The sequence below is a fragment of the Netta rufina genome (assembly GCF_964035555.1).
Source record: "Netta rufina genome assembly, chromosome: 7".
Lineage (NCBI taxonomy): Eukaryota > Metazoa > Chordata > Aves > Anseriformes > Anatidae > Netta > Netta rufina.
This window is the reverse complement of record NC_140130.1, coordinates 4,894,041-4,909,388: the sequence shown is the minus strand read 5'-3', so window position 1 is coordinate 4,909,388 and position 15,348 is coordinate 4,894,041. Positions and strand designations below refer to the sequence as shown.

General features: G+C 52.9%; 1 protein-coding gene across 3 annotated transcripts in view; it reads right to left on the bottom strand.

Annotated features, from left to right (window-relative positions):
- Positions 1 to 13,389, bottom strand: part of HK1 (hexokinase 1) — a 30,338-nt gene extending 16,949 nt beyond the window's left edge. The window contains exons 1-4 of one of the 3 annotated variants that reach the window (XM_084289762.1): positions 13,253 to 13,389; positions 8,521 to 8,683; positions 4,962 to 5,110; positions 341 to 460 (exon numbers count right to left, since the gene is read on the bottom strand). In XM_084289762.1, coding sequence (XP_084145888.1) covers positions 341 to 460; positions 4,962 to 5,110; positions 8,521 to 8,683; positions 13,253 to 13,315 — 495 coding nt within the window. In that variant the 5' untranslated portion in view covers positions 13,316 to 13,389. Of the gene's footprint in view, positions 1 to 340; positions 461 to 4,961; positions 5,111 to 8,520; positions 8,684 to 8,886; positions 8,908 to 9,756; positions 9,850 to 13,252 lie in introns of those variants that run through there. The other 2 variants (XM_084289763.1, XM_084289764.1) reach the window with 2 other exon arrangements.
- Between the last annotated feature and the right edge of the window lie 1,959 nt (positions 13,390 to 15,348).

Here is a 15,348-nt window from a genome sequence, read left to right as displayed (position 1 = left end):
TCCACATTCGGGAAGTTCAGCAAAGTCTGAGCAAATGCTGCTGGACCAGGTCCTTCCCAGTTACGCTCCATGGAGAGGAGAAAAAGGCTGCACAGGAGCCAGGCAAAATTGCTGCTGTGTTTACACGGTAAGCCATAATACCAGAGAGGTCACGCAGAGGCAGCACAAAACATCAGCTGGCGCTTTGTCATCTGTTAATCAGCTCTTTCAAACAGAAACGTAAATACAAACACCAAGCCTCACGGTGAAATGAGACCTGTCTGGGACGCTGCTTTCATAGCAGTGAGTTAATAACATGGTGGCTCTTCTGCGTAGTAAGAAAATCGGGAAATCTTCTTACCTCATCTAGCTTGGATTGTCGGCACGGGAAAGAGAACGTAAACCCAACGGGTAACTTCTTGTCTTTGATTTGTTGTTTCTCCATAAAGTCTCCCAGGCATTCGGCAACATGATCAAAAAGCTGTAAGAAAGGGAAGAGCATAAAGCCATCACTAGAGTACAGTCTGGGGGAGAAAAGATTTCCAACTGCATATGAAAACCATCTGGGATGGTGAGAAAGGGGAAAATATCTGCTCCAGGTTTTTAAAGACATTTTAATGACAGAACTATGAAAATGCTCTCAGTCACTGGATGTTAACATCTTAATAATTAATAAATTATGAAATATGATGTCATTTTATGCACCCAACTCTGCATTGCATCTTTCACATCCGCATCAAAATGCTCTTCCAGAAACAAGCAGCGCACAGCTCTCCTGCCTGCCCTAACGTTTGTGCTTAACATTTGATGAGAACAAAAGACTCTTTTAACCTTTCAAGGACAGGAAGGACTATCTTAAAAGAACCTTTGGGGTCTGGTCCCACGTGAGGCTGAGCGCTTTTCCAGTGATGCACAGAAAATCGATATCCACTTCGCTCAAGCACTGCTGACACCAGAGAAGTCAGAAGTTGCAAGAGCCACCCAGGAGGACATCACCTCTCAAATCTCTTCCTAAAGCACACAGCTAACAAATGAAATGGAAACCTGGGGGATTTGTCTAAATGCTCTGAGAAACAACCCCAAATGGGAGCTTTTTCTGCCTTACCTAAGATGCTGAAGCCTGCAGGCAGCCAGTGCCAGGCTGCGGGTACCAGTTCCCACCCAGCAGCCCCTCATGGCCCCGTGGGACAGGCCAGGGAGCACGTGGCCCCAAAAGGGAGGGATGGCTTTCACACCAAGCTACTTGGGCAACCCCTTGGGTGGATTGCAACACTCAAAGCCAAAATCAAGCCCTGGCAATAAAAGCAACAAAAATACCCACCCATATCCACCTATAACAAAAAGCCATATGTGAACTGACCTGTACCCCAAATAGGTATCGAGCCTGCCAACAAGTCGCCTCCTACCCCAGAAGATAACTTCATATTTTGTTTGATTCCTTGCAAAAATTAAGTAATTACATAATACTTAAAAATAAAAATCTATCTGCAGTGTTGGCAGGCCAAGGCCATGAAAACTGCCCAGAAGATTGGGGATAATTGGAAGGGAGTACAGAATGATATCTGTTGGTTGCAATTAGCCTTCGCAGCTTCATTAAGAATAATTTACAGTCTCAGAGATAGGGCAGAGCACTACAGACAATTACGAAAACGACGAGGAATATTTTGCTGTTTGAAGCAGGTCAAGAAGTGGTGCGTATAATGTGACAATTTAACAAACACCTTTAACCAATTCCTACTCTGAGATCGGATTGAATTAAGCAAAAGCACGGTGGTTTCCCAGGGAAAATGTTGCCAGTCCTTGTCCCGGGCACATCAAGGCCACTTCCCGGAGCACACACAGTGCAGCAGCACAGAAAGCAACACAAGCTGTGCTGCTGCAACACCGTTTTCAGCTGTCCCAACCATGGAGAGAGGAAAAGGAGTTACAAAAATAACTACAGCGAAGTAATAAAATACCACAATTTCTCAGGAGGAACACAAAAATAACAAGAGGATACGTCTCTATTATGTTTTCCATCTGAAAGTATCTTGCTGCATCGTGAACCTTATTAAACTCCCAGCTGCTACCAGGATTACGGATGAGAACCAGGGGCCAACTGCAATCCCCTCGGGAATTTGGAGAGCAGGAAACAGCAACATTGACTGAGGACATTGCTGCACAATCCCTCCCTTACGCAACAAACCACAACCACACAGAGACAGGGCCTGCTTTTCAGTTCCCTCAGCGATCCCAGATAGCTCACAGCAGTCCATACACTTGCTGGCATTTGCCTGTCAAAAACTCCACCTCCCCTGGTTAGCATCCAGCAAGCAGCACACAGCGACTCGTGCACGGGGAGTGCCAGTTACCCATTAGCCACATTCCTCGTGCTACGGTAGCTGGGTCTAGTCAGTAACGTCTGGGCTGGCTGTGCTACCGCTTCCAACGAAGCGTGGAAAAAAAGCGTTGCTCAAAAGGAGGGGAAAAAGAAAAAAGAAGAGAGGCATTGATGGATTTTGCTGCTGTCAAATATAGTATGGTTTCTGCCAAGGAGCCTTAAGGAAGATGGGTATGTTCCTACGCCCACCTTGACACCCAAACCTCACAAACAGGGCACAGCAGAAGCACCATCACGAGGTCCTGAGGAAGACGTGAAGCAACACAACCGCCAGACACCGAGCAATGCGGTACCGGCCCTCGCTGCTTCCCCTGGCCCTGGCCTCGCCTGCTCAGGTTGGGCTCCAAGAAGTTTCCGCAGGGATGCACTGGGCTGGCAGCCAGCAGACTTTGGCAAGCAGCTGAAGATCGGAGCTGAGGCTCAGCCTCCTGAATAGGGAAGACTTGAAGGAGCGAGGAGCTCACAGCCTCAGATCAGAGCAGCCACAAATCCAAGCCCTACCTCCAGCAGCGGCAGAACACACACAGCTGAAATCAAGCCTCGAGCACGCTCCCATTTGCTGCGTTGACACAGAAGACGGGATTCTTGCAAGTTTTAGACCTGCTATTACACTGTGGAAGTCGATGAGAGTTTTGCCCTTGACTTTGACAGGGAACTGTCTCTGACCGGCAAAGGTGGCAGCCTGCACCTGACATCGAAGTGTGAAGGCAATGAAGTAGAAAATATCAAACTGAACTGTGCCATTGAGGCATGAGGCCATAAATCGCAATCCCTTCAATAAGCTGATTACATATCAGGCTTTTAGAGTATAATTCAGTGAAGTTAATGACACAGCCTGCTGAAAAACATATTAGTGGCCTACCCTGTGCAGGCAGTTCAGTCCCGTCCAAGTATTCCACTAATCTGGCTCAGGGATTTCGCAGTACCTCAGCCACAGGCATCAGTCATAAGCATCAAATCACCACCTGCCTGTGCTCCTCCTGGGCATCTGCCATGTTTTCCTGTGAAGTCTCTCATCGAGCGTTTTCGTCGAGGTTGCATATTGTCACAGGACGCCTTCAGGCCTGGATGCAGTTCTGATGACGTTCACCTCTTTTTTTTCCTGTTAAATACTGGGAGCGACTGTCCACCAAGGCTCACTGGAAACCTTCCTTGCTTCCCTTCCCGTTCAAAAGCCATGATGAAAGCTATCAGCCTGAGCTCCAGGCTGCTGGTTCCCGACAGCCAAATGGCCTTGGGATATTTAAAAATTAAAATACCAACACAGCAACACCCGGGAAAGAATGCAGACCTGATGTCTCCTCTCCCAGCTTCTCCTTAGTGTCCTTATCACCTCTCCAGCAAGTCTCACCCTAAATCAGCCTGCCTGCACTGCCTGGGGCAGACGCTTGCCTCCTGGCTGTGCATGCAGCCCTGCTGCTTGTTGGCCTCCAGCCTCTGACCCCCCCCTTCATGGAGGGGCAGCCCCAGGCTCCAAATTTGCCTCCTTGGCAGCCCACCTGACTTCTCTGCTTCCAGCAGTAACAGGCAGCGTAGCTCAGCTCCCCTCCAAAATCTTTCCATGGGAAAGCTGCTGCACGGCCTGTCACAAAGCAATGATACTAGGAAAGGTCTTTAGAAGAAAGGTATTTTATTGCTGCAGTTCAGATAGCCCAGCAATACTCCTTGCAAGCCATGATTGCCATCTCACACGCACCTTTACAAAGGTAGCAGCACTTACACACCTTAAGGATGCTGAGGTGGCTACAGAAAATATATTAAGGATAGAAATGCTGCTTACTTTTTGTTATTATTACTCTTTTGAAACAAGCTTTAAGTTTTCTGCAAGCCTCTTGTTATACTTTTAAATGGCATCCTATTCTAGTAAAAAGTGTAAAAACCATGCTTTTTCCAACTATGAAATTACTTGTTGTCTTACACTGACACAGAGACAAAGCTACCCGTAAAACATTCACTGCAATCTGCTTCCTGATTATAAAAAGAAAACAAATTCTTCCAACTAGCACAACTTGAAAACCAAGTAAGTGGATTCAAATATTTTCTACTCTTGGAACGTGGGGGACCAAGAAAAAAAACAACAACAACAAAAAACATCATTTCTTCAGCAGAAATTATGTTGAAGTTGTCCCCAAATACCTTATCAGCTTCCTGTACTGTTTCTAACGTACTTGTACCCTTCATGAATGCTGAGTGGCTCAGACTGCCAGGACAAATATTTGGTTGTTGGGATTTTCTGTCCCCCATCTAGTGTTAAAACCACAGGGCTGCTCTGGCTATCTGCTTACCAAGGCCAAGTTGTTTTCCTGCTCTCCGTTCCTACCTCCAGAAGGTTAATTTACTATAAAAGCCAGAATTCTTATTTCTAGGCCAGTTTTCTCCTAACCGAGGCAGAAGTGTCCCACACAGTGACAGCAGAGCTGCAGCACCCAAGAATGCCCTGTTACTTGTTTATTCTCAGCGTTGACAAAGAGCTGTAGCGGGGTCCATGCATGTTGTAGGTGCAGCTGATAAGATGATAAGGTCAATCTTGTGCCCTTTTTCTAAAACGGCAGTGGGAAAGCAGCTGATCTTTCGAGAGAAGTCATAAGGAGGAGGCACTTACCCGTGTCCCGCTGCCGTGCATGATGTCTTCAGGCGTGTTATAGATTTCGCTTTCCATTTGTACTGTCTGCTTCTTTTCGTGCGACACTTTCACCCGCAGAATGCGAAAGTAAGAACCACCGAGATCCAGAGCAATGAAATCTCCTTTCTCTACGTGGAAAGCAAGACACAAGCGATGAAAATGTGTAGACAACATAAATTTGTGAAAAAAAAAGAAATAAGCTCTAGTAAGTACAACGCACAGGCAAACACACGGTTCTTATAGCAAGCAAGTTCTCAGCTGCAGGGCATCCAGGTGAAGTCCTGCACCACTGAAGGAGATATTTGGAATTTGTTAGGCTTTGTAAGCTCCTGAATACATCCCCAGGAGCCAGGGAAAAAGTTAGGATACCCTCATCTCCCTCTGTAGTGGAAAGGAATTGGGATTTAAAAGGTCTGGAGCCAAAACCAGCGTACCCCCACTGTCACAGACTCCAAGGTGTAATTCAGGCGACAGATGTGTGAGCCAGCTACCCAAGAACTGGCACTCTCAGTCCCCCTGGAGAGCAAGGCAAACAGATTTAACTGAACCGCTTCTGCTATCTTGTCTTATCAAAGAGGAAGCAAACAAAGACAGCAATCACTGAAGTCTGTGAAAAGATAATTTTGAGGAAAGCAGTGCACACACCTTATCACACAGCCGTGTGCGTTCTGGCTGCAGTTAATCACTGAGGCTCTTTGCAAGCATTTGCCATTTTCTAGCTAAATGCAATGTGGAGAAACCTAGCAGGTGGGAAGGCCAGTACCTGCTGACGTACCGCGTCACTTCAAACTTCAGCTCAGCTCCCGGAGCTTTCTGAGGCCATGCTGCCACCAACACATCGTGTATGCACCTTACCCGGAGGATTTCCAGATGCAGACTTGCCTCTGAGGTTGCTGTGCCCAATCTCAGGCCCAAACTCCTGAAGCCTGACTCAGTGCCCCACTCCTCCTCATTGCCCCGTGCACCTCCAGGATCCCCATCCCACTCAGCACAGCTGGCTGGGGCATCCCTCGGGGCAGGACCTCGAATGGGAACAGCCAAAAGAGAAGCAAACACACTGCAAAAGGCTTCCTGGTTTTCCAGTGCTGCAGTGTAATACAGCAAACAAAGCACCACCGGGGGAGAAACGACAAAGAACAAGAGCCTGAATACAGAAAACCTGACAAAAAGACAGTGGGAGCCCACAGCTCCTACCGAGCCTTGTGATTTTACGATGCAACCATCCCTTCGTGCTGCTTAAGACAGGGGCAAACTCAGAGGTCCCAACATAAGATCATGCAGAGCTTGTCTACCTGTTTCGGAGCTTTAAACACGGCTTAGCTCCAGTACAAACGTCCTGTCAAACACGTAGGCAGCCAAACTGCCTGATCGGGGCTTGCATAACGAATTCAGCTCCTCAGCCTTCACTGGGACAGGGCTGGAAGAAAAGCATTTAGCACAAGTACCTCATTAAGCCGAATACCTGAATACGCGTCCTCATCCTGGAGTATCATTTGTCCAATGTAAACCATTACCTCCGATGAATAATGAAAAATCAACACTGGACCAGATGGCCCTTCTTCAAGCCTCCATGCCCCAGTAGCACTTCAAACAAAGAGTGCACTTCAGCAATATCTCCCTGGCAGGAAACTAACAGATTAGCCTGTCTGATTTCCAGCGCAGTCAGCTCATTACAAGGTAACATTTAGCAAGGAGTTATCCTTCTGCATCAAAAAGAAACACCTTTGAACGCAACGTAGAGCTTCCTATATGCAAAGGAACAGTTTTCTTTCCAAATATTTCAGGAGCAGTATCTAATCTATACTTTATAAGACAAAAACACAATCAAAGCTGCTGTAAATTAATTGAGGCAGATCCTTTGGAAGCGTTTTGAAATAGCTTCAAATATCGTTCAAGGCATTGTGGACAAAACCTCGTGGCTTTCATAGACTGAACCACTCTGAATGAAGCAAAAGGCCCTGCCAACAACAACATCAACACAGTCGCAAAAAAATGACTCAAAGGCTCCTTGTTAATGGAGTACACGAGCACAGACCCGAAACCAAACAACAGCATTTGTCTGAGCAGCCAGCTCTCAGAAAAACGATCACACTCGAAGGGAAGGGCTTAAGAGATGGAAATCAAAGAGGGGCCAGAGAAAAGGACGGGGTTTCAGCCCTGGGTGCTTATGGAAGGAGAGCTGAAGGCAGAAATTGTGGTCAGCCAGGAGCCACCCTGGGCACTGCAGCACAGACGCATCCCGAGCCCGCCCGGAGCCTTTGGAGGCAGAGGGATGGGGACGGGGACGCTGCGCCTGCCCTGACGTGGCCAGCGCGAGCAGGTGAGTCAGGGACAGCGATGCCATGACACCGCCCACAGCAAATATTCCTCCTCAGTGGGGCCAGAACGTGCCTTTCCCAGGAAAACAACGCAATGCTTCTGCTTGTGCTTCCAGCAGCTAGCCAGGGAGACGCTCGCAACCTGCGTACACAGACAACGAGCCAGGCACACAGAGATCATCCGGGGCAAACCACTGCCTTGCTCTAACTCCGTGCTGCAAACACAGCGAGCCTTAGAAAGCGATCTCTCACACCGCTCCTGGCCAGGCACACATCTCTTTTCCTCGTGCCGTATCTCCCAATCTCCCCAGTTTGTACCACAAAACAGCCTGCAAAATTACGTGACTCACTGCAAGCGGCTCTGATTTTCAACCCCGCAGTGCCTGAGGGACCTGGGGACAGGTTTGTACTCAGCTGAACTCAAGCATGCGGGAAGGAAAACCGGGGATTTCAGACAAAAAAGGTTGGGATTTCCCACAAAAGCCACCTGGCAGCACTTGCACAAGGTCACCTCACCTGCAGTCCCATAGAGAAAGCCCTGCCTGTGACCCGGCGGTGTGCAGCTGCAAAATGGTTGCCGTTCTCAGCAGACTTAATAAAAAATATTTATATACTATATATTATATTTATATATATTTATTATATATATATTTATATATATTTATATACTCTGTAGAGAGCTTTGGTTTGTTTGCTTGTTCATTTTTATAGAATACTAAAATAAATACTAGGTGTAATCTGAGGCTCAAATACCAATACAACATCTTTTTGGTTTCTGATAGCTCAGCAAGTACGGGTTCGTACTTCCACTGGAAAAAATAAGTAGGAAAAGAGAGGTTGAGTCAAGCAGAATGACTAAAAGCCGCTATATTTGCTAGGACTAAATCACATGAACATGAGCTGCATAAATCAGAAATCTTATGCGAAGTACTGGTTCTTGGCAGACCAATCCCTGTGGAAGTGTCACCTATCGGCTGCTGGTGGGGGGACTGACAGGAACGGCTCTTCTGCTGCCACCAAAGCAGGGCTGAGACAGGAATCACAAAACCCTACAGTTTCTGTGGGAACAGCCCTGAGCACAGAGGGGAGGTTATGTCCAAAACGTTGTCTGGGCTCACCAGGGAGCAAATTGCTCTTGTTGTTCTCAGTAGTGCTTTGGTGTATTTCTATCAGGTGTTCCCACCATACTTTATAGGGAAAACAATTTCTCAGCCCCTTACCTGAGCCGTCAGGGATGGACCTCACGAAGGTGGGAAGCATTTTCACCGTGGCCGTGGGGTTGAAGTCTCGGGAGAGGCCGTTCTTCATCTCCCTCCTGAAGCGAGCCATGATGTCGATCAGCGTTTCGTCGGAGAGCCGCATGGCGTAAAGGTATTTATCAATCTGGGGAGAAGGACAAACACCACCACAGGGTGAAAGGCTACCCCGAGGTGCCCAAGCAGAGCCATACCACCCTTTAATTACAAGAACAATGCACTGTCCCTGCTTGGCCATGGGGCTCTGCCCAAGCCAGCAACCCAGCTGAGCGCTTCGTGCCTCGTCTTTTGATACAAAATCAAGGAAAAGGTACAAGTGTTATGACTTACGTGGCCTGTAAGTCCATCCTGCTGCCTTCCCAAGGCAAGGCCCAGTCCTCCATCGCTCTGCCTTCTCCTTTCCCCAAGGAAATCTCACCCACAGCCTCACACTTTGTCTCCAGCCCTCCTCCCACTTCTCATCTCTCCTGGCTCTCTGCGAGCTGAGAAGCTGAAGCTCAATCCATCTCTTTTTGCACCTTGTCTGAGCTGGGGGCATCGCCACAATCCCCAGAGGTGCCTTGTGGTGAAACCTTTCATCATGAAGGGCTCGCCACAGTGGTTCCAGCACTGTGCTGCCAGCTGAGCCCCCATTTCTGTGTACCAGGCCGTTTTCCCTGTCCTGCTCCAAACAAAATCACAGCCAGAGGCTCAGCAGAGACAGAACGGCACTGTGGGCAGGTGGCGTCTGCCTCCTCCACGCACAACATCAAATTACAAGGTGTTGACTTCGCCCTCGTGGTTTCCGAGGAAGGAAGTTTATCTCCCTGGAAAAAGGAGACGGTTCCAGTTCTGCAGTAATAATACTTTCCATAGTATTACGCCCGTCTTTATCATCAGGAAGAGCGAGAGATGCTTTGATGGCTCGCAAACACAACTTGGCCTTGCGGGGTTCTTGCTAAACGCACGTCCCACCCCTTTCATCTCAGCTGCCAGCCCGTTCTTGCCTGGTCTCATTATCTGCCTTGGAAATTTGGTTCCGCAAACAGTTCAGACCGAAGCCACACCTTTGGGATCACTTTGTGCTTGCAGCTCAGTGGGATCAAGAAAATAAAACCCTGCCCATGTCCTCCGTCCCCAGCAAAACTGGAAGAGCCACCTCGTGTTAATGGCCTCGTGGGCCATTCCTGCGCTGAGGCTGGAAGCCTGGAGAGCGCTCACCTCTCCCCTGACACGGCTGGGCATCAATAAAACTCCCCTCGTAAAACCCATGCATGCAAACGCCCCGTACAGCTGGGACTTTGAGACGGGGAGCGATGAATAACGCCGTGGGTGAGCAGGACGCGCGCCATCCAGATGCAATCAGACCCTAAAGCTCCCATAAAAGCAGCTCCCCGGGAAGCGGTGCCGCACGTAGCCGAGGTGCCGATAGCTGATAGCCTATCTCCCCGTGCCAGGCGCCCTCACGCCGTGACCAAGCACTTCCACAGCCGGGCATGGACGGCACCACGGGCTTCCCGGCCTCCTCCTGACCCATGGGGACAGCATCCCGGGGTCCCGACCGCGTCCCGTGCCACCCAGCTGGGCCGACAGCCCCAGCACGGCCCCACAGTGGAGGCAGAGCCTGGCTGGGCTCCGCCGCAAGCCCTGCCGGAGCTTTTTTTAGCCGCGGCGGCTGAGCAGTGATGTCAGAGCCTGAGGTTGTTCCCTTTTAAAGCGGGGGGGGGCCTGGGACTGGTCAGGCTGGCGGCAGCCCACGCCGCCACTCAGGGGCCTGCTCACACGAATCCAGGCCTGAGGTGCTCAACCCCACCAAAAGCCCTGGTGTGGGCACAGATTTGGGGGTTTGTGCCCTCGGGACCAGCCGAGCCCACGCTCCCCAAATCTGCAGCAAGGGGAAAGGGGAGGGAGGAGCCTTTTCCCCCCTGTGCAAACACAGCCCAGCGGAAAGCCGATCTCGGCCTTACCACAGGTTAGTGGCAGGGACAGAGGCACCCGGGTGGACCCGCAGCCCCGAGGGAGCCGGGGCTGGCGGAAAGCAGGAGCAATTTTGGGCAGGCTGTGTGGGCAAGGAGCAGAAAAGGCTCCTTTCTTTAGCTGCCACCTCAGAAGGGCATCGTCCCAGCGTGCTGCCGCGGGAGCCCTCCAAGTGCTCCATCAGTTTTTCCTTTTCCATTTTTTTTTTTTTTTAAGCAGACAGAATTTGCAAACCGGTTTTTAAAAATAGGATCTCGCAATCCAAACCACACGCGCCTAAGTTTTCTCTCTCACATAAATAAAGGCTCTTTGTACGCGGGGAGAAGGACTTTTTGGAATCCCAAAATCGCGGGAGCCTCCGCGGGACGCTGGGAACGCTGCTGAGTGCGGAGCCCTCGCGGCCCTTCCTCAGACACGTGCCTCATTCCTGGGATGCTGACTGCAGGCGGTGGTATCCAAGAGCAGGGCAATCCCATCACAACCCCAGAAATCATTAGCACCTACTCTCCCGACAGCTTTGCAGGAGCACCCTTTCCTGTGGGAACCACTTTTGTCGTGCTCCGCGCACCTTTCGGCAGCAGGAATATTCACCAGGAGCTGAAGCGTGTTGAAACGCGTCATTTAGGCGCCCTGAAACCGCTTGTGCTCCTCTACCATTTATCAGGTTGGTTCCTAAAATGCCTCTGTAGGGGCAGGTCACGTTTCAGGGGGGTTTAAATACCAATTCTTTCATTTCGCACCTCGCTCCATCACCTTCTTTTCAAGGTTAATGATTAAAGCGTGGCTCCCGATTGCAGGACTCTTTGTGTTTTCCTTCCCTCACCAGGCAGCACGACAGAGAGGTTTTGTTCCCCTGGCAGGCGGACAGAAAGCAGGCAACACCTAGAGGCTCCCTTCCCCAGCGCCAGCCGCTGCAGGTCCAAACCTGCTGGAGCCAACAGGAGCTCGCTCCGCGGGCACTTTCACAGCAGCTCTGCGGCTCCTGGGCCAGCAGCACAGGCAGCAGGGACACCCCTGTAACAAATCCATCCCCGAATTCACCTGCTGGGCACTCGTAACCCTCTCTCGTCCCTCCCACGCCCTTCAGAGGCATGCTCAAGGTGACCTGCTGCCCGCACCAGGGAGGCTGAGCACGTCAAAACCCCAGGAGCGAGGCCGAGCCCCGCGGGACCAACGCCTGGAGCTGCAGCCCCCGGCCGGCTGCGAGCACGCAGCAGCAGAAGGCGAGCGCTGCTCTTCCGGCAGCAGGGAGCAGAGGGAGGGACCTGCCGCGGAGCCCCGCGCGCACGTACTCCGGCGAGCCGAGACGGGGCCAAATCCCACAAGCAGCACGCTGAGACGGAGCCCAAAGGGCCTCGCGGGGTGGCAGGGCGGCCAAGTGAGGGGGCTCGGCCTCTGCTCGGAGAGGATGCAGACAGGAAAAGCTGCCTCACGTCCTCCAACGCCAGCAGTCTGGTTTCTTTAATTGGGTTTTATTTCGCTCTCCCCACAAAACCAAAGGGCTCTAGCAGAAGGCTTCCCCTTGCCACCAGACAATAACGGCCTCGTGGTGCCAAGGCAGCCCTCGATACACGACCCATGGGAGCACCACCGAGTGTCCCCCGTGCCTGCAGCCCCCCAATTCTCCCCCTCGCAGCCTTTCTGCTGCTCCTCGGGCAGCGTGCAACCTTACGCTTATCTGGGCTTGCTAAATATAACAGGCACAGCGAGACGCCCAAGGCCTTACCCAGGCACGCACGCCTGGCGCGGGCACGGCGCGGCCAAATCCCCCAGGAACGGGGAAAAAAAGGGGCTGGGGGAAAGGCCGAGCTGCTGTATGGGGGCAGGAGAGGCAGGGAGCTGCCTCGCGAGAGCTGCTGGGTGGAAAGGCAGACCAAATCCACCGAAGGAGATGGGGAAGGCAGGGGGTGCAGCCTCGGGTTTTATCCAGCAGAGGAAGGGGTGCGGGTGGGCTCTGAGGTGTAGGACAGGTGTAGGACAGGGCCCCTCGGGGGCCTGGTGCTCTCTGTGGGGTGGGAGGCACAGCATGGCCCTGCCGGGGCGTCCTCCGAGCGCTCCGGGGATGCTTCCTTCGGTGGGTGCTCGCCGCGCACGTAGCAGCGCCGGAGGAGGTGGCGAGGGGAAGCCTCGGCTTCGTGACGTCAGCCCGGCCCCAGCGCGGGGCTGGGGGATATTTGCAATCATTTTCCCCCTTCGCATCCCCAGCCCCGGGCTCTCGGCTCCCCACAGCCCCGCTGGGCCCTGCAGTGCCGTGTTTTCCTCCACCCCACGCTCCGCACCCGCTGCCCTGGTGGTGCTGGAGGCAGCCCCCTAGGGCTAAAGGCAGCCCGCAAACACCCCCAGGAACATTTCCCCTGCTCATCGCTCCCCAAAAATTCAGGGGCGGCGGCGAGATGCAACCCAAGAGCCAGCTGCAGGCCGTCGCCTTATCCCCATCACCCCACGCAGGAGCCATGGATGCCAGGGGGAGGAAGGGACATCCATCATCATCATCATCACCACCACCATCATCATCATCATCATCCTCATCCTCTCCACCACCATCCCCATCGCCCCGCATCCCCCGGGGGGGCTGCGGGCAGGATTTATTCCCTCTTCTCCCCCTGCGGGGTCGCTATGGGGACGCGCAAAGCAACGCCGGCAGCGAAATCGGTGATTTCAAAAAAATAAAATAAAATAAAATAAAAATAAAGAAGCGGACTAAATAAGGCGCTTCGAGGGGGGGGGATCTCGGCCTCACCTTCTTGACCTGATCCTCCTTCAGCTCGGTGAAGTAGTAGGCCAGCAGCTGGGCGGCGATCATCCTGCCGGCTGCACGGGCGGCTCCGCGCACGCAGCGATGCGGAGCCCGGGGATGGCCGCGCCGCCAGCCCAGCGCCTCCCCTTCCTCCCCTCCCTCCTCCTCCTCCTCCTCCTCGGCCTCCTCCGGCCCCGCCCGCAGCCCCCGCGGCGAGGAGGAGGAGGAGGAGGAAGGAGGAGGAAGGAGGAGGGCGATCCGCCGCCCTACCCAGCTTTTCACAGCACTCCCCCGGCCACCCAGTGCCCGCTGCGCGTTCAGCTCCAGTGGGGAAAGGGAAAAGCAAAACAGATTTCTTTTATTTTTTAAAATGCTGAGCTAAAGCTGCTTTCAGAAACCTTTGGGAAAACAGTGGAGCTAACCCAGACACCGTCCTCTGCCCCATGTGTGGGATCACGGCCAGGGCGCCCCGAGCATCCCCTCGCCACGGGACCAGAGCGAGCAGGGCACAGCCCTGGGGTGCTGGGAGCCCCCCAGCTGGTCCCCAGAGGAAGGAGAAGCTCTTGGGCTGCTGTGCCCTGAGGGCTGCCACCTCCCTGCCTCCTCCACCAGCGAAACCCCTGCTTCAAGGTCGCTGCTGGCCGGGACGTGCCGCTGTTGGGTGCGTTCCCCGGTGTTTTCCCACCCCGGCAAAGCCTCGGAGGGCCCGTGCAGCGATGCGGTGCCCCCCTGGGAGCTGAAGGATGGACGTGAGCAGACACCGAGGTGACACGTGCCAGCGGCTCTCCCCCACGCCCTGTCCTTCCACGGGGCTGGGAGCGCACACGGCGGTGATGCTGGAGGCTTGATTTGCATGGGAATTGGCTGCCAAAGTCCAAGTGATTCAGAAGCTGTTCCCTGCCTTTCCGGCTTCCTTTTCAAGGCTGCTTGAATTCAGTGGTTGCGCTGGCAAAACTCACGAGCTCCTTTGGCAGACACGGCCTCCTTCACGCTGCCCTGCTCGGCGCAGGCAGGCCGGAGAGGATTTCCAGAACCGTGGAGCTGGGCAGCGTCATGCCAAGCACCTCCTGCAGCATCCCCCTTGCACGGGCTGACCGAGGTCCCGCTCGGCTGCACTTCACCTTTCAGCCACTCTCCTCCTTGTCTGCCGGTTAGAAATTATCTTTAATTCCCGGCCCAGGCTTGCTCCTGTTTTCAATCCATCTGTCATCTGCTAACCCTCGCCTTTCAGCTGAAATTGCTCCCCTACCTCCCTGCTGCTCACTTGCTATAAATACCCGGGAAGGAAACCGTACACCTCCCGGCTTTTCCTTCGGTAAGTACGGCAGAGCTAGCTCTTTTTTCAGCTCCTTTCCCAGAAGACGACCAAGCTGGATTAGCAGCCCCTTTCAACACGTTCTCCAGCCTGAATCCATCTCTACCAAAGGTGGCAGCTAAAGTCAGGGAAATTGTTCAAGAAAGGGCCCAAACACCCGTGCTGACAGGCACAGTTCTCCAACGGGAAATACACCAACCCCCTGCCCATTCAGGAGCACAAAACCTGGGGCTGTCGAGGCTAACTGGGCCACGAAGACTGCCCTGTGCCACCAGCCCTGCTCCCAGGGCACAGCACACCCTTCACCCCTCACCAAAAATCGCCCTGCTTACAGCCTGGCGGGGCCAGCCGCACGCTGGCTGACAGATGTCCTCGCCAAAAAGCTGCCCTGCAGCAGCCCGGGTCGAAATTCGCAAAGAAGAAATCATTTTGTGCACGTGTGCCTTTCCAGCTGCCTTTTGCTCCTGTCTGAGGGCAGCCTGGCAGCGCTCGGCTCCTGAAGGCTTTCCGTTCGTGGTGCTGCCTCTGCTCGAGGTGTGCAGGCTGCCCTCGTGTCCCCGCCAGCTCCAGCACCACCAAGATGCACAAAGCATCGCGGCAGGAGTGTCTGCCCGCTCCGTTAACACACTTGGACGAGCTCGAGTTCTTTTCAGCTAATCTTTGACCAAATGAAGGCAATTCAAACCGCGCCCTCTCGGCTCTCGAGGAATTTGACTCAGCCAGCTAAAACTGAGAGGTACAAAATACCCAAACTGGCTGTGAATAACAAAGGTCTTCGGAACAA